Here is a 19601-nt window from a genome sequence, read left to right on the forward strand (position 1 = left end):
ATCTGCCATCTTTGCTTCCTGCTTCATATATATAAAGGCAAATAAGAGGGCACTGGAGGCTCCCATGCTGGTAGCAATCTGAATTTAAGGCTCTTKGAAAGTTTTCTTATGATGCTGAATTTTTCACTTAAATCTATTAATATTTTTTTTCCTTAATGTTGTACTGACACTTGTTTGTTCAGTAGATTGTCTTAAATTCTTAATATATAACTTCCACTTCCAGTTAAAATCCTGCTTAGGTAGTGAGGTATTATAAAATATCCTTCAAATTCTGAAATTTAGTTACTTTAGAGGAATGTGGTGTAGGGAAGTTTAAATATTAGGTAAAAAGCTCTATGACTTTCTGCCCCAAAATCAGAAGACTCAATGAAAGATTTAAAGTATTAAATAATGTGGATTCTGACTTGGATTGGTGCTTCAGAAAATTTGTCTTTTACACTCAGTTGTTTGTATGTGGAAAGAGGGTTAAGGRTAAAAAATGACTCCTGCTTTAATTTATACATTTTAATTTATCCAGATAGCAGAGACACATTGAGGACTAAGCAGGATTTGGAGAGCAAGTAACTTTCTAAATGCAGTGTTTTACAGTGATCCTGCAGGAAATATCTACATTTCATAGAAGTTTTTTGTATGTGTGTAAATGCTGGATTATTCATAGAAGTTTTTTTTTTTTTAAATTAATTAGAGTATCTGAGACTAGTCCTCTAGTAGCTTACTGAGTGAACAGTGTATTCCAAGGGAAATGTGCTGTGTTTTTAGGATGCAGATAAGCACATCATCAGATGGCTGAAGGAGAAGGGCCGGCTGATTCACAGCACCACCTTCCAGCACAGCTACCCCTTCTGCTGGAGGTAAGGCCACACCTGCACTGCCTGTGAGCTGAGCTTTCTAACAGACATCTTCTTCAGGTTTCTTCCCTTTTTTCTCCCCTCCCGTGCTTAATTTTTGTGACAAGACTAAAAGTAACACAAATGGAGATGATGGATTTAGGACAGTTTCGGTTTAGTCATCAAGTAATTTCCTTTTTTTTTTTTTTTGCCATAAATCTGATGAATTTAAGTGTAGTACTGAAATTTTATTTTCTATTTATGGTTTTACAGGTAGTTTTGTAGTTGGTGTCGCTCATTTTTTGGTGTAGAACTCGTAACTACTCTTGTAAAAAGTCTGAAAAAGGTTTTTTTCTAAGCAGCTGAATGGTGGGAAAGGATTTTTTTGATAGCCTTTGAATTGTATCCAAATAGCTATATCACAGAAGGTCTTTAGATGTTTGTGTTGAAGCTTTCCATGTTTTGGATAAAATGGCTAATCTACAGGTTTTTTTAACCTTGTAAAATTACTTATTTCTTTGAAATAAGCCCAGTTGCTTAAAATGTGGAAACATCCCTATGTGGAGGTCCCTGTGGGAAGTCTCCATGTAGAATTCTCCATGGGCTTTCAGTATCAATGAAAGAAAAAGTTTTGATTATGAGGAACACAGGCTAGACAGATTTAATCTAGAAATAAAGGTGGATTTTAGTAGTGTCCTCCCTGGTTTGAAATTTCCAGTTATTATTGCAAAAAACCACAGAAAAATGTCAAATTAAAAAAAAAGAATCTTCAGTAATCTTTTAGTTAAATTTTTATGATGAGCAAAGATACACTTAAAATAAAATATTTAATTTCATTATCTGAAATGGTTTGAAGATATTAGGTCCTATCTGATGTATCCAGCACCTGCACTGAAATAACTGTGATAAAAGCTCATCCCTCTGTCTGGCTCTGACTCTGCCAGGTGAAGTGTTCTAGCAGGGTACATTTATCTTTAATTTATAGCAAAAATAACCTTTGCTTGCTCTTGAACAGCAGGATTGGTTTGTTTCTAGCAGCTGCCTAGAGGAAGAAGGGGAATTGCTCTTCAGGTGTTACATCCTTGATGATTTGGGACACTTTTGAAAAATGGCAGCCCCAAAATCAAGCAACGCTTGTGCTTTTCTTGTGTAGCACCTCAAATATCCAGTCATGGCCTTCTGAGACAAAGCAGGGATGTAGAAGTGCTGATTCTGGAGAAGATCCTTAATCCTGCCACTCTGTTGACATTTTTGTTGATTGATGATAAGTTGCAGGCAGCACCTAGCAGCAAATTATCTGGTGGGAAGAACCGAACAATGGATTCTACTTGAAAAKCTCATTTCACTGCCATCACAAATCAAACCATAATTGGAATATGCTAAAAGTAGAAGAGTAGTTCTTAACTTTGAACRTAGTTATAAGTTATTTTGATTAATGTAAGAAAACTTTGAAATCAGACTCTTCATGTAGTACTGCATTTTTGTGAAACCAGGCAGCTGTTGAATCCTTGGGATGTTGAGAAATTTGCCTTCGTTTTTTTACATATACTGGAATTAGGGTCCTTCTTTCTGTCAGCTAAACTTTAAAATATTAGCAAGAAAAACACAACAGCTTGGTAAGGGATCTGTATATAGTTTTCAGGTAGTTTTCAGTTAGAATTTGTCTTTATTGGGATTGCTGAAAATGGAGGACATTGGTTAAAATTGCTCTATGCACATGGGAGATCTAAAAGGTCTGTGTGGTCTGGGCATTTGCTTCTTCTGATGTGTTTCTAAAGGGTCTGTCTGCAAGGAGAGCAAAACTTTCTTCAGTTGAGACAAGGGGGAATGGTTAGGCAGGAACTTTGTAAACATCAAATTTTGGTTTATGTCTGTCTGGGTGGTTTTCCCTTGTATTGATGGAAAACAAAACCCAGCAATTGCTATTTCTCATTTGATTCTACAGTCAAATGCAGTTGAATCTGGGTCCCTCAGCCTTCTCAYTGGTCATGAGGGGCAGAAATGTGTGAGGTGTCACTGCTTGGGCAGATTTTAGKGTTTTGTTCTCTGCAGTCTGCTGCTGAGGCACTGCATGGCAGTACAGCCAGAAGAAAAATATTCAGGGAAACTCCCCTTTCTTGCTGCCTTCATGCAGGTGGAGCAGAGCCCTGTGGGTGCTTGGAGTGGTTATCAGGTATTACAACCTCAGGTCAGGCTGAAAGCCTGGGGAATGGTTCTTCTGTCATCACAGCCCCTTCCTGTCTGAAGCCACTCAGTGTCCCCAGGCTGCAGCCAGCCCTACCTGTCAGCTGCTCTCCTCAGGGAGCTGGGGTCCCACTTCATTGTCCCAACCATTTTTTTCTAATCTGTTAAGACCATGTGAGAAATTTTTAATATYAATTTTTATTCTACTTGTTTCCAYTTACTCAAGATCTTGTGATGGCAATTCATCATTCTTTAGCACATCTGAAACAAGATACTCAGTGAAATCAAAACACCTTCTAGCTCAGGGAATGCTTTCTTTTTTTTACTGTGATCTTGCTGCTGTGTGAGGAGTGAACTGAACTGTTCCCTTTTTTAGTTGTTAGGACTTAAATTTGAGTACCAAACCATCAGTAGGTTTGCATTTAATAGCTAGGACACAACATTATGATTACTTTGAGCTGTCACCATTTCTTTTAAGTCTATGGGTACTTGAACACTTAAGCACATTGAAACRTACAGGGTATAGTTAAAATGAAATATCCTTTGAAATCCAGCATTAAAAGAAGCAATGTGTTTTTTATTATTKGGCTTTGTGCACTGTGAGTTCAGGTGTTCAGGTCTGTGGGTTTTCTTTCTTTTGTGGGTCAGGCAGGTGCACCTTTAGCAAGKGCTGGCACAGTAGCAATTTTAATTTACATCATAATCTGCAGTAGTTTGTGGATTTCAAATGTGTCCTTGCTGTGGACATAAGTAAAATGAATTAAACTTTGGCTGTTTGTAGCAATGGCTGCACATGGGAGATAAGAGCAGCTTCTCAGGCTCTTTGCTGGTGARTTTTTATGTGTTGCCAAGTTCTGAGCCAAAGTGACTTAAACAAAAGCAATATTTTCAAGAAACATTTTGTGGGGTGGATTGATGCTAAAGGAGAATGAGCTTCTTGTCCCAGTGGTGTTGCTGCTCCTCTGTACCCATCCGACAGATCCTATCCCCTAGGGCTCTTCTCCCTCATCAAGTTGGAATAATGGGATGGATGTGAAGGATTGGAAATTCCTGAACTCTCCTACAGTGACTCATGCCCACTGTTGGATCCCAGGATCCTTTAGAAGGATGTCAGCARCCTGAACAGTCAGTCAAGCCCTTATCAGTTACCATGGAACTGAKAAATCAGACACTGGGTTGGGATACTGCAGTCAGATGCTTGGAGGGACTGATTTTACTGAGTAAATTAGGGAATTGCTCATTCTGTGTGCTCTGACCAACAGTGTTTCCATTTCTAAGCAACCCCAAGTTCTGAAAGTGCTCTCCTCCCATATAGAGTTTCCTTTATTGCTTATTGAAGTAAGGAATATGTTAAGATGTATTTAAAACTTCTTTATATTCCTATCTGGATCTCTTGCTTTCCTTCTGGAATGGAACTTTCTTGCAGTTAACCCTGGGTGCTGTTACTTCTTTATGATGTGTGATTATTATTTTAAATGCAAATAGTAGAAACACAGCAGAATGTTTCCTGGCTTTTCAGGTCTACATGCATATAAAAAAAMGATGCAGAATGAGCTCATGTGGAAGACTGAAATATGACTCATTTTAATAGTTACTGAATTTCATAATGTTGTACGATGTAGGAGCACAAATTTCAAATTCAAGTGTCGTTTGAACATTCTCATGATTGCTCTTGCTATACAAGTTCCTTGAATTACTGACTTTGARGGCTGTAAAATCTTTTTTCAAGACTTGATTTCAAAACAGTAGCTCACATAAATGTAGCAGTTTGTGTAATTTAACAAACCAAACAAACCCYAACCTTTAACTGTGATAACATTTCAGCAGCAGTGAACTCAGTCTGTGCAAAGGGTACTGKCATGTGCAGAAATAAATATTAAAGAGCACTTTATAAATAATGTAGCACTTAAAAMTGTTTTTGTTTGTTTTATTCTCTTCGTGTGCAGGTCAGATACTCCGCTGATCTACAAAGCTGTGCCCAGCTGGTTTGTCAGGGTGGAGCACATGGTGGAGAAGCTGCTGGAGAATAACGCCCAGTGCTACTGGTAATGTCCCCTGCAGAGATCTTTTATTCCTTTTCTTGGAGCTGGGAGTGTGGGGGCTGTGTGTGCTGGAGCTCTCCAAAGCTGTTCCACTGTTCCTGTGCTCACTCTGCTTCATATTCCCATTCTGTCTTTGAGTTAATGCCACTGGAGCAGGGCTGGGAYCACTTCTGGACAGTGTTTTATCTCAGTTTTATCAAGGCTGAATATTTCCTAGTAATTTACAGTGAAATACACTACAGGATCCTTAAAAGTGTCCTCCAGTCATATTATACAAACCTAAACAATTCAGCATTAGAGAAACTGCAGAGCAGAATCACCCTGCAGAAACAGGGAAGTGCTTCCCAAAAGGCTCCACTTGAGAGAACAATTAATGCTGCATATATATTGCTCCAAATAGAACTAATTTTTAGGCAAGTTGTGGGTTTTTTCATCTTGTTGTTTCAGATAAGGTTGATTATTTCATCACAGGTGCATTTGAAGAAAAATCCACACCCACTTCCCCCCCAACACCCACAAAAAGCTCAACCCAGCTGCCTTAGCTTGTGTAATTGTTGTAGGTAAACTCARTTTCACAGGTTTAAGTAAAAAATTTCTACTAATGGTAAAAATTAAATCTTTATATATATAGTGAATGTGAAAAACACTTGTTTGAAATTCGTGTAGAAAACAGCAGGTGAGTTGTGGATGATTTAATTGCATTATTAAGTGCAGTAGAAGGGAACTACTGATGCTGGTGRCATTTAGGGAGTCAGTCCTGGTTTTATGGTGTGTCAGTAACAAAAGGATCTTATCATCTGCACCTTCATAAGCTCTATTTTTATTTCYCTTCCTTTCATCAATCATTTGTGCCTGGGAGGCTGAGACCTCCCAGTGAGTGGGGAAAACTTGGAGTTTCCAACCTCATTCAGYCTTTCCATGTGAGGACTGTAGGGAGAGCTGGGGTCCCACCCCTCTTTCACCACAGTTGCCTCTTGTCAGCAGCTCAGATGAYATTAAAGAAGGTGACTCAACCTTCAGACAGCAATTACAGCTTGTGCTGCCTTTTTTCTTGGACAGTAGCTGGCAATTAATTTCTCCATGAGCAGCTTTTGCATAACTGCTGACATGGTAGAAGCACTGGAAATACTGGGATGTGTGGGAAAAGGCAGTGATCCGGAATGGAGGCTGCCCAGAAATGCTGCAGCCTGGCTTTGCCCGTCAGCACGTGCCCAGTCTGGCTGTGTCAGGGGACTTCAGAGATTACTAAGTGTTGCTTTCTGTTTTCCATAGCAGAACATACTGTGATCCTTCTTTGGGGGAAAAATAAGCTGGAGAGGGGGTGAAAGTGTTTGTTCTTAGCTTTAATTAGCTTTTCTCAAGATGCTTTCACTGTTGGGATGACAGTAGACCTGCATACTTAATTTTCACATGAACAGAAGAAAAATGTAAGGATCCTATTAAGGAAATGTTTGAATGGATGGGATGGTTTTGCTGTTCCAGAAGCAGAGCTTCAAGAAGAAGCTGCTAAGTGACCTCCATTCCTCCAGGAGACAGCAATTAGTAAGAATGACTGATCAGTTTGAACCCTGCCTCATGTAGYTGTGTTTTCAGTGGTGCTTTTTGGAAGTGCTGAGTAGTGGGGATACAAGAGGAAGTAAATTTTGGAGCTGCTGCAGCAAAGGTTGGGTGAGGAGAGCAGTGAGATGGCACTCAGGCAGTGCCATCACTGGAAAATAYTCAAAATGCTTGGAGTTAAAGGAACCATTTGTCCTTTAGGCAATTCCTGAGTTTAAACACAATTCCARAATTGAGCATAAAACTGATTCCTCAGGACTCCTCTCAAAACCCTGTGGTCTTAGGGATTGTGAGAAGCTTTTAGTTGGGAATATGGCTACAAGTAGAGATGTATTATCACAGAATTATTAATAAATAATATATGTATTTCCACTGTGTGATTTCATAGTAATTTGAATTCTGGGTAATCTTYGCTACTTTAAAGTTGGCAGTTAAAATCCAGCTTTTTGAAAGAGTTTTTGAGGTTTTCTTCCTGTGTTCTCCACTGATGCCAATTTGGTTTGGGCTGTAGCTTCTGAAGTCAGCATTGAGACTATTGGCCTTTTGCAGTATTCATTTATTTAAATTTTGGGAACTCCATCCTCCCCAAAACCTACTTTTTCTGCTTTTAAAGAGACTTGATCTCTGAAAGTGTCACAGGAATAATATGTAGCTTTTTAGAAAYTTATTTTTGGACTCTCTGGGGCTTCAGCATGTCCTGAAAATGAGAAAATTTGGGATAAATGCTTTTCAGATTATATTAACCTTTACAAAATGGGTTTGACTGCATTGCTTTTTTTATTCCTATAAATGACTGATAGGTATATTGTCCCTTAAGAATAGCTGCCCTCTTGATAGATACCATTTCTGATGAAATAGATTAAACATACTTGGACAAACTTTGCAACCTGATTGCATTTCTAATTAGTTTTTTTTTAGTGAATTACCCAACTTATAAGGCCACAGTCATTCAAAATTTACTAAAACCAGCAACTCTATTTTCATTTATCAAAATGAATTAACTATCACTTCCAATAATGGTTACATGAGTAATGTGCCAGCATTTTTGTAAAATCAGAAGGAAAAAAAAAAAAAAACCTCTCTTCTCTGTCCCAACCTTCTTCCTGTCAGACTGGGAAGTAACTTGTGTTGGATGTTGATGAAAATGCACAATTGGAACAGTGTTTAGGGGGTTGTGTTTCAGCCTTTATTTGAATTCCCTTATTGAATGTTCTCTACTGTATAACTGAGACTATTTAAAAGAAAATTTAAATGAGCACGGTTATCTTCATTTTGGCATTCAGGCACMCACTACTGCCACATTTGAGATGAAGAGAGGCAGATTTGGCTGCTGTAAAATCCAGGCCTGTCAGACCTTGGCTTTCTGTTCTCTTGATAAGGAGAGCTGGATGCAGCACCCAGGTGCTGTCTGGATTTCAGCTTTAATTGTTGTCACTATTATTTTATAGAATGGTTTGTTGAAAGAGCATTTTCTATGTACCCACGGACTAAACCAGGCCACCTTAGATTATAATTACAATGTGGGACTAATTCCTGTCATCAGTGTTCAAAGTTGGTATAAAMTGAAAATTTATAAGTTACTGTAACCAATAAATCAGTACAATTTATGATGAGATTTCCAAACTCTTATTTCTGGCAGTGGATGTAATATTCCTATGCTTGTAGACTGATAGAACAGACTCTGTAGTTTGTATTTAAATATCAGCTTTGAACTCTTTTTTCCTTGYTTTGAAACCTCACCTAAAGTTCTCCTTCAGGAACTCCTGAAACATTTACCTCTAACTGTTGCCAAGTTTCTAATGTTCAAGACATTGTGCAGTTCTGACAKTGTTTGCATCAGATGTGCAGCACTTGGTGGAGTGGAAAAATGAGCATCAGTGGAAGGAAAGCAGTGAAGTCGGGGACTTCAAAGAAGCCAAACGTTTTGTTCTGGCATCTTCTCACCATTGAAGAATTCAGGCATTGTAATAAAGAGCTTGATGTCTGGCTGAAGGTATTGTTTTCCTGACTTTCATCACTTAAGCTGTTAGTTCTTGCTGAAAATGCCACCCACAACACATTTGCTGTGAGGGAAGTTGCAAGGGTGAATTTTCCACGCAGCTCCTGTGTGARCCCAAGTGCCTTCTCCTGTGCCAGTGGAGCACATCAATCTTTGGAGAAGCTTTTCATCCTGGTCATTTTAATCTTTGACCACAAAACTGTCTCTCACCTGCTGAAAGGTGTGATATGATCAGCAATGATACCTGTTTGGGTCAGAAACCCTGAGACTGTGCAGAAACCATTTGCAATAGAAAGGCAAATGTTTCTTTTACTGAACTTGCCATTTTTGCACAGATAAGAAAGCTGAGTCTGTAACAGGGCAACAGAATTTGAAATCATAAGGAATTGCAGAGCACTAGGAGAAAATCAGTGAGGCCTTTTTTCCTTCTTTTGCTGTTAATTTGTTTAGAAAGTCTCATAGGACACTTCCTTTTTTTTGTTTATGTGAATACATTTCATCTGTACAGTTTTAAATGCATGGTGTGTGTGGATTTTTTCATTTATTGCTTTACTTTAGTATCACCATGCAGTTGTAACTCTTTTTTTTTTGAGTCATCAGTCACACTTACTGGGGAATCATGAATAGAAACGACATTCTCCCTGTAGCAGCAATGGTGATATGTACAGCAGTGTGGAGTCACTAGATGGCAACATTTCCTGAGGAAAAATCCAAATTAGTGACATTGCCTACAGCAGGAGGTAAAAAAAAAAAAAAATTGCTGCAGGGTTAGCCTTGTGTTTGTCTAATTTAGAAAAGGTTTTATTGCTGTCTGTTATCAGACATGGCTGAGGATTAGAAGTGAATTTTGAGGCTTGTTCACTGGATTTTGATGGCTTGTGTTCTGCTGTGCCTCAGTTTTGCTGTTTTGTCTCTGAGCCTCTTGTACAGAGATTGCTGATGATGCCATGAATGCATCAGGGACCTTTGCAGTCCCACTGAAGGGACACCAAACACTGTTTGCTTCAAGGAAAACCTTACAAAATAAACCCCCCAAGTGCCAGTTCACTAAGCACCTCCAGCATGGTTTTTTGGGGCAGCTGGTAAACCTGTGCCATGAGCAGTGTGATCCATGTCTGCCACTGTCACAGGAATGCAGATGTATTTACATACGTGGATGGAAATGGATCTGGAGTGCCGATGCCCTACAAAAGTTCTTCGTGACTGTCATCTTAGAATATTCCCAAGGAAACTGCAGAAAAAGGAAAAGTGGGAGCTTCACTTCTCCCTGGCTTGGGGCTGAGGGGATTGTTGATAAGATAAGGAATTTGAGCAGCAATTAGCAGGGTGCCTGGGTCTCTCTGTAGCAGGGAGATGGAGCAGGGCTTTCAGGGGGAGCGTGTGCCAGGATTGGAGGTCGGGGCTGCGCCGTGTCCGGGAGCAGCRGTGACGGGGATGCGTCTGCAGCAGCATTGCAGTCACACCACAACGTGCTGGTTGCCATGGGAACCAGGAGAAAAGAGGCGAGAGAAGCAYTGGGAGATCAAAATGATTGAAAGCACTGTTCCTTTAGCCCCTGTGAGCTGCACGTAAGCAGGAGATGCAGCGGTGGAGGCACCAGGRCTGGTGTGGGGTGTGTGGGGTTGCACCATTCCAGTGGTGCAGGCTCTCCCAGGCTGAGGAGCAGAGGCTGCTGCAGTGCAAATTCTGCCTTGCACACACTGACCTTTCCTCCCTTCCCCTCTCCTCCCTCCCRCCTCCCCCCATGTTTAATTAGGTCCATGATATAGATTGGTGCTAATTAAAGTGTCAAAAGGGCRTGAATAGTTGCTTATTTTATCTCCTTGAATTAAAAACCATTAAAAATCAATTTGAGGGCATGTTGAAGGAGGCTTGTTATTAGAGTAAATTAACATAATGGAATTTAAGCCTTTGTCTTGTAAGGGTTGGTTAATGTTTAAAAAGCCAGATTCTACACCTAAAATAACCCCCCCGGTTGGTATGCTATGTATTTCAATAAATCTGTACATATTTAGTTAGATGACATAGAATAACTGCTTCGTCACTTTAGGTGTTGCTGATAGGACTCACGTATCTTCTGGAAGAGTAATTTTCTCTTTTCCAGATTTAAAATGGAAATTCCTGATTGCAGGTGACACTTAACGTAACCAGCTTGCCAAAGGACAGGACAGATCTGGGACCATCCTCTCAGAACCAAAGCTGCATTAGATTCCTTAATCTGGTATTAGGTTCCCTAATTCACACTACTTAACATAGTGTTTTGTTTATTAACTGTATTCTTAACTTATTTAATTAGCAATTATGAAGTAAATCTTACCCAAAACATAAAGGTGCTGTGGTTTTGCAGAGAATGTTATGCATAAAATTAGCTGCTGAGAAGAACAATGAAGAGTGAGAAAAGATTATTCTATCTTTATGTAATATCTTAAACAGCTTTTAATGTTGAACTGCTGATAAAACATGAGGCTTGTGYAGGGGCAGTGCTGTATTTTGGCAGTGCTGTTTGTGTTTACAGAAAGGAGGGATGGTGCTGCTCTGAGTTCCTGCATCCCATGACTGGGCCGTGGTGAGCCAGCTCAGAGCACATCTGAGCTCTCAGATGGAATAATAAGCTGAGTTCAGTACTTGCAATTGTGTTATGAGCACAAGAAATAGGCTTCAAAATATATGTATGGAAAAGGAACAGATGTCTTAAGCCTTTTAATGAGTTTCCTTCTGGATTATGTAATCATTTAGAATTTTTTTTTTATTTGCATCCTGTACATTTCTCCTCTGGAGACAAGAGTCAGAGAGCAAATACATAAATTATAATGGATGCTGTTCCCTGAGTATTTATTGGCGCTGAGAACCCAGCTCACAGTAGCTCACTGTCAGTGTGATCTATTCCTGCTCTGGGACTGAAGGTGGTCACTAATTGCTCTTTTCAAATCCATGCCCACTGTACTTGTGCTGAGTGGTGCATGGGCTTTGAAGGCAAAGAAGATGGTTCCTGTTGTAAGAAGTTAATAAATGTTGTTAAAAGGCTGGGTGTTGCTTTGCTCTTCATGGGGTTTTTTGGCTTGTCAAATGGAATTTTATTTTAGATACTAAGAAAATGAGGAGCTACCAAGAAAGGATGTGGGAGTTGACTGTGCAGAGGACTTAGCAATGCATGAATTTAGCAAAACCCCACATCTGCTTCAAAAATAGGAACAAACAGTCAAAAATGGACACGGAAATTTGCAGCAAATGAATAATTTTCATTATCTCTAACTTGTATGATAGAGTTTTGATGTCGGGAAAGTAAGAAATGAGCATTCAAACAGGTTGGAGCCGATGTACTTGGATTCAAAATTTTTATGATTTATGATTTGGCAAAATAATATTTATTCCTTTGTGTTGTGAGGTTCAGTTCTCTGAACTTTCCAAGTGCTGCAGTGTCTGCATCCTGAAGTTTATTTAGTGCCCTGTCCTGGATGCCAAGAGGAGAAATTGCAATTGTCCCACACGGTTCCACACCCATGAATCAGGAGCTCCCTGACCTGCTGAGACAGCAGTCTCCTTAACCTTGCTAAATGTCAGAGAAAGAAGTATGAAATCTGTGTCATTTTACAGGGAAATTTGAAGGTCAGACAAATTGTAGGCCAGTTGGGAAATAAAAAAATCTGTTTCTCACAGCTCAGTTTGAGGAGCTGCAGCGTAATGGCTTCAGGAGAGCTGTGGCTGCTTTGATTTTTCACTTGCTGCCTCTTGGAACTGTTTGGTGCTGGGGCTCCATCTTCTCTGAGGTGTGAATGTGTCCAGTGCCAGTCCAGGGGGCTCGGAATGGGCTCTCAAACTGGGCACCTTCTGCAAACTCAGGGGAGAATCTGAGATTGGTGCTTTCATCTTGGAGGGGATTTGTGATTGTTGTGGGATTAAACAGGAAAAACGTGCATTGGCACGTGAGAGAGAGCTTTTCATTTATCTTTGAGGTGCTTTGTGTACATAGAAGAGCAAAAAATGCTGCCTCAACTAATGTATACCTGTGGCACGATGGTATCTAAATGAAAATTTAATAGGAGAACTGTACCAAGAAAATATCTAAGAGTAAGATTAAGAGAAACTGGAAAAGCTCTATAYGAGCACTAACCTGGAATTGGTTTAAATAAAGATCAGGTGTTAGTAACAATATCGTTGAGAATACTCTTTTTCCCAGCTGAATCAAATATTTAAGGAAAAAGTGCCTCTGATTTTATTTTTCCTTCTTACGGTATGTAGGTAAGTGTTAAACTGAGATATCTGGAGCTAAATCTAGCAATTTAAGTAAAAAATATGTGCTCCAGACTCGAAGGGCTGTGCCTGGCATGGCTGTTCCCTGCTGCAGATCCTTTCCTCCACCTTCATCCCAGCTGGCAGCACCCATGGGCAGCATCTCTGCGGTGGCAAACCCCAGCTGCTTTCAGTAACGCTCCCTTTGAGCTCAGCTATTTGAACTTCCTTTGGGCTCACAATTTGTGTGAGATCAGGCCCTGTTTATTTGATGTGCTGGCTGYGTCAGTGTTATTCCTGTGTTGTACCTCTGCAGAGCCACAGATCATTGTTGCAAATGTGGTTCGCAGCAGATGAAGTGGTTTGTGTTTTATGTTCCACTGAAAACTGGCAGCAGGGTCAGACAGTTTTACCAGAAGAGGTAAATTATATGCTTTCATAGCTCAGAGAGAGAGATCACACCACATACATTTTTGTGGTTAATGTCCACTTTGGGGATAAAATTAATTTTTCATGCGTGTTTTGAGGAGGCAGAGTTGAAACTCTTAGCATTTTAATGTCATTGGGGGATTGTCTCAGCCTCTGGCTATGTTAAATGGGACTAATAATTTCAGCTAATCAGTGTCTTAACAACTTCTGAAAAATGGAAACTAGTTTAGGAGTGATGTAGAGAGAAGTTTTCCACATTAGTGGAATGCTGGGCAAATGCTAATGAACTTTGTACAGTTTCCACTTGTGTTTGGAGAGAGGGTCTCCTAAGGTCACCACAGCAAGTTCATAGTAATGAGTCCCACGCTGAAGCAAATTGGGAAAGCCTGTATACGTTTCTACATTTCAAAGTAGGGCTACAGATGTCATGTGAAACATGAGTCACTCAGTTTGTTTCAAATTTTTTTATATTAGATTTTTGTTCGAGAAGTGTTACAGAAGACARCTTTGCAGCTGAAAGTAACTCCAGAAATAGCTAGGGAAGCCGTGGAACTTGAGGCTGATAGTTGGTGAGGCTTTTAAGAGTAGTTTTTATCCACTTGAGACAACATTGGCATCAAGAAGCCTTTAGATCTCCACATGGCTTCATCATGGGTAAAACTTTTAAAAGAGTAGCTTYTATTTTCATCAATAGTTTGCTTTTTTTTTTGTTCACACTTGTTTAATAAATCTCCTGCTGCTGGGCCAAATCCTACCTCAGTGTGTCATGTGAATCCATTCTTTTAATTTTCCTCTAAAGGAACCTTTCATCTTTGTTACTCTTGGGACTGATTTGTGATTAAAAATCATCTTCAAAAAGAAATACTTGATAGAGGACCAAGAGCTTCAGAAGGAAAAGGTGGAAGAGACCCTGTGTGCTTTGTAGCTTGGCTGCTCYCCCTTTAGAAACTGGGCTCTCCTAACCCAGCTCAGACTTTGGGAAGGGCCTTTCTAGTTAGATTGGAAAAACAAACCAGCAAAACTTGCCATGGTTTGCTCAGTAACTCTGTTCCAGAGCTGTTTTATCATTGGGAGCTGCTCATTCACTTGTGTGTGTCTGACACAGTCCTAAGGTTGCTCTTTCTGTGAGTTCCATTTGAGGCTGGTCCTTTTAAATGAACCTTTAGGCTCCCAATGAAGGGAGCACATTGCTTTCCATAAAACCCTTTGCTTTCCTTCATCTGCACACAATCAATGGATAAATTATTTGTTTGTGTACATCCTGAGAGGAAACAAATGCTTCTGATCAAACCACCAGGTCCCTYAGCATATCCAGGAGCCTTGCAGGGCATCAGGTTCTGGGAATTAACCTTTGAGCTCCCAGATACTTTCCTATGATGAAAATGTGTCTTTTACATCCCTCAGTGCCCATTAGTGCTGAAAATGAGGATTTGGCARGCATTGCTAGGGTTCTGTGGTTGGGGGTGTGTTTTGTTTCTTAATTGGGTAATTCMAAGTGAAATGATAAATAGCTTAGAAAGGATTTTTTGTATGAACTATCAGCCTGAGTAATGTGCATATACCTGGCTGCCCACACCTAATCCAAGGTGCCTTTTAATGCCRTGGCCTTGAGGCTTTTCAATCTTGGCAATTTCCTTTTAAATTCAGCACCAAAGTAGTGGCTGTTCCTTTTTCTATGTGCAATTTAAGCAGCAGTGTTGTCACCCTTAGCCACAATCCTCCATTGCTGGTCTGTCCTGAGGACTGCTGACCATTGTTTCATCCCTAATGAATCCATTTAATGTGGCACATGTTTTCCTGAGTTATTTCACAGTAAAATAAGCATGGTGTTTTTCATTTCTGTARCTTACCTGGAGATGAGGAGAAGGCAGTGTTGTGTTTTTGGCAGCAGCCACTGCTGGAACAGGAATGTGCTCCTGTTGAATGCTGAAATGGACTTTTTTGGTGGATGAAATAAAATATAACCAATCCTTACCAGCTTCCTTTTGAGTGGAGCATAGAAATAAATGAATCCCTTTGTTATTTTTGGCACAGGGTTCCAGATTTTGTGAGGGAGAAGCGCTTTGGGAACTGGCTGAAGGATGCCCGGGACTGGGCCATCTCYCGGAACCGCTACTGGGGGACCCCCATCCCTCTGTGGGTCAGCGAGGATTTGGAAGAGGTGAGTGAGCAAAGGAATGGTTCCAGCTGGCAAAAAAACCTGTCTGTACACGTTGTTTGCTTATTTTGGTGTGTGTTTGGCTGCTGCATTCTGAAATTCCATTAACACGTTTTAACAGCATATCTGTAGAACATATCTATATGTATATAATAGGTGATAGATTGATGCATATTTATGGGTGCATTTGTGTGCCTGTACAGGTTTTCTTTGCTTCTGCTTGAAAAAACTGCAAGCAATTTTTCTTGGTTTTTACATTAAAATTAATCTTGTCTTTCCCAGAAGAATTTGCAGTGAAGGCAAATCTAAAGGAAATAATAAATGCRGTGAGAAAATGGCAAGGAGGGGAATTTTTTTTCTTTTAGTAATTCAGTCCTTTCAGTCTGCTTATGAAATTCTGGTGGTTGGTTACTTCAAGCCAAATGAGTTGCTGAAGGCATAAAAGCAAGTCCACCACAGCAGAACAGTGAAGATACATTTTTGTAGTACCACAAATGTGAATGTAGCAGACTGTAAAAATATGAATCGAGTGGAATRATGAAAATCTATAATGGGACTGCTAGAAATGAGCTTTGTCAAGCTGTAAGGTRCCCTGCACTGGGAGCATAATGCAGAGGTCATGAGTGAGCACTTTACACAATTTTGATGGCTTTAAAACTCCTGAAGAGAAAGTGAGTTTTGGGGTTTTTTTTTTGTGTATTGTTTTCCTATTTTTTTTCTTTTTTTGTATTGGTTAGTTGCATTAGACACGTATGATAAGCCTGTCGCATGCTGGAGGTAGGAAATGATAATCAGAGTCAGGATGTCCACGGAAGGTAAATACTGATGGCAGCATCCCAAAGCTTTATTTTTATCTCTCTTGATTTGAAAAAGTTTTACTCTTCATTTTAGACCTGAAAGACCTCGAGTAGGAAAACATCTGCTAGAGAAGTRTTTTATGATCTTAAACTTGCTATTGCTTAGATGTGCACCATAAAGCATTTTTTATTTCCTCTTCACTGRGAATCTTGGTAGGCAGGGAGATATAGGGAGAGGGAGGGAGATACTCCTGCAATTAGGATTTAAGTGCCTAAGAAAACCTTGGCATTTGCTTTCCATTTATGCTGTGTGTTTGTAAATTACTGACAAACCAAGTGCTTCTGTCTCYCATATACTGGTTGAAGTTTTAAGTTTGCAGGCTGACAATTTATATACTTTTTTTCATGTTCATCCAACATTTCTAAGTTCCTTGTTTGATACAGCAGTTTTTTTTTTTAGGTAATAAAAAGGCTTTCAGTTTTGTGCCTGGGTATTTCATTCTACAGCTGAAAAAGATTGTGTAAAGGTTTCATTACCTCCACTCCTTGCCTCTAATAATATTTCATTTTCTGTCCAGTCTCTCCATATCTGTATTCCTGAGTGTACAGTTTTTTTGCTTTTCTAGGTTTGATTTGTTAGTTTTTAATAACAAAATGATGTCTAACTTGGAAGATTGACCTTTCCTTTGAAACGAGCTGCAAATATTCCTGGGGGCTGAATAATGATGGAAATACCAACAGGTCTATTATTTCTATCCATAGATGTTACACATTTCTATTTRCTCCAGAGTCTGAATATTGTGCTTTAGTAGCTGAGCACAGCTTCTGAACCAAGCTAAATTTCAAGTTAGGTTTTTTTTCTTTAATATTCACTCTCWTTTTTATGCATGGGATATAYGGCTTGAAAAACAAATACCAGTTCAGGGTTTGTTTTTTTTTTAATATTCACTCTCTTTTTATGCATGAGAGATAYRGCTTGARAAACAAATACCAYTGGAACTGATGTGGAACTTAAAGCCTAGGTGACATCTGCTCTCCCAGTGATGATATTCCCTGAGAATTCCCTGACTCTGGTTTTACTGCAGCCTGGTGCTGTGTGGGATTGCAGAGCAGTCTCTTCACWTCTTGCTCTCAGAAGAACACTTTGTTGCACGCAGTTATGCTTTGCATATGAAATCCTGGAGAAGTAATAACAATTCCTTATTTAATGTACAGTAAGGTGAATTAATTGGTATTAAAGTGAATTGTATTACAAATCAATAACTGGTTTCACACAGTTTTATTTTMGTTTTCTTTTAGCATAATTATCAGGTAGAGACACATAATGGAAGTTAAATTTTGAAGTTTGTGTTTATTGCCTCATTTTTGYAGACAGTTTATCATTTTAAACTTTCAAATTCCAGTGATTTCCTCAGTGGAGGAACACATCTCATTTGGATTAGATAATAAAGTTTTTTAATATAATCCCTGAGCTGGTAAAGCAGACGTGGGCTCATTTTATAGGACTTGCATACAAATTATAGTGTTTTCAATATTCAGTGATGCTGTGAAAGGTCTCTGATTGTTTTCTGGGGTGTCCCTCCTGTGGACTCTGCCCTAGGCTGGGTGCCCTCAGTCTTGCCCAGCAGAATGAGAGGACTCTGGCTCTGCTCCCCTAAGGGTGAGGGAACCTCTCCAGGTCCATTTCTGGGCTGTTTTGGGGCTGCATTAAGACCCTTCTGGCTGACTGTAGCACTCATTTCTCCTATTTAATATTCATAAGATGCTTCCTGGACATCCCACAGTGTCTTGCTGAACACACTACGTGGGCTTCTTCCTTTCTGTGGGCACTCCTTACTCCTTGATTGTGGCACTGAACAGAGCTGAAATCCAAACCCACAGAAAACAAACCCTTTTATTTAGTAGGGACTGCAGAGCTGTGCCCCAGGAGCGTGGAGATACTGCTGGATGGCTTTGTTCTCCTGTTGTCATGGATAGTGCTGGGTCTAAAGTTAATTTTCATTTTGGTAGCAGTGGGTAACCTGGACCTCTGCTTTCACAGTGGGTGGTGCTCAAACAGGGTTGAACAGCTCCCAACCTGTTTAGTTCAGCCTTTGCTGCTGTTGGTGGAGTGGTTCTGTAGGAACCACAAAACCTKGATGTGAACCACAAAATGGAAGAGGAGCAAATGCGTGGTAGAGAGGGGCCCAGGCTGTTCCAGCAGGGCTCCTGAAGGGATGGATCCAGAGCAGGARCTTTAATTGGAGAGCAAAAGCTGGTGTGTTCCTTGCAGAACGAGTGGGTGCGGYCTAATGAGGGATTGAATTTGATTAGCATCTATTTACTGCATCCTCCTCTTGCCTTTCAGTATCTAATGAGCTCCCCCTGGGACAGAGTAGCTCCATCCTCCTGCCTTGGACASACACAGCCTTATTCAGTGGGGAGATGTGTGTTCCTCTGGGGGTTGGTGGATTTTTCATGTGAACTTGGGTTTATTTCTTCCATGAGTGATTTCTGGGCACAGTTCTGCATCAATATTCAGAATTTGWCTTCAGCATTGAAGTGTTTTTTCAAAAAACAACAAATAATGAGCAGYTTTTCTCCCAGAGCTTAGTATGAAAGTATTTTCAAGTATAAAGGTTAGTGAAGGTGAATTAATTGGTGTGTCCAAGGGCATTTTTTACCCATTTCTCAACTGAAACCTTTTCTTCCTCCAGCATTGCTGAACTGAGCACCTGCTGCTGCTCACTTGAGTGTGTTTGCTTATGGGGCCACATGAATGGAGAGCAGATCTGGGTTAAAAATTGTTGATAAAGATGTATTTTTACCTGGGATCGATCCCCTGGTGTAGTTTGTGTGCATTCTGCAGGCTGTTGTACCTGGCTGGTGGAATCACTGTTCTGCCTCACTTCCTACAGAAAAAAAATAGAGAACTAATGAAAGAATTACATTTTAAAAGTACTTTAACAACAGAAGATGGTCATTAGTAATGCAGATCAGCAGTTGAATCAGACTGGGAAAATCATGTCTTAAGAGCCAAATCAGACTGAGTTTCCTTCTTCTCTGTGATTCATGGAATTTTTTTGGGAATTAAATACACCAAAACCTTTTAGTCACAATTTCCATGTGTATACATATGCATATATTTAAGACTAGCTATAGGAATTGAGCACTGCTCTGATTTTTTGTATCTTAAGAGCAACTTAGAAAGTTATTTCATTTCATGTGAAAAACGTCTGGCCTATTTACAGCTTCRTAGTGGTGCTACATTGAACTCCTTTCCCTGTCAGATCTGTCAAACTGGGTTTTTTTCATGGCAATTCTGAGTGGGACTGATGGCATGTGGSACAGCAGCTCCAAAATCCAGGCCTGTACTGCAGCTTGTGCTCCTGAATCCTG

The 19601-nt window shown here is 40.0% G+C and overlaps 1 protein-coding gene across 2 annotated transcripts in view; it reads left to right on the forward strand.

Moving 5' to 3' along the window:
* IARS1 (isoleucyl-tRNA synthetase 1) overlaps window positions 1–19601 on the forward strand; it is a 90058-nt gene that overhangs the window by 31335 nt on the left and 39122 nt on the right. For both annotated transcript variants that reach the window (XM_057368081.1, XM_057368082.1), the window contains exons 13-15: window positions 760–851; window positions 4958–5056; window positions 15303–15429. In XM_057368081.1, coding sequence (XP_057224064.1) covers window positions 760–851; window positions 4958–5056; window positions 15303–15429 — 318 coding nt within the window. The remainder of the gene's footprint in view (window positions 1–759; window positions 852–4957; window positions 5057–15302; window positions 15430–19601) is intronic.

The sequence above is a fragment of the Malurus melanocephalus genome, unplaced genomic scaffold (assembly GCF_030028575.1).
Source record: "Malurus melanocephalus ecotype Western Australia unplaced genomic scaffold, MMel_1.1 scaffold_87, whole genome shotgun sequence".
Taxonomy (NCBI): Eukaryota; Metazoa; Chordata; class Aves; order Passeriformes; family Maluridae; genus Malurus; species Malurus melanocephalus.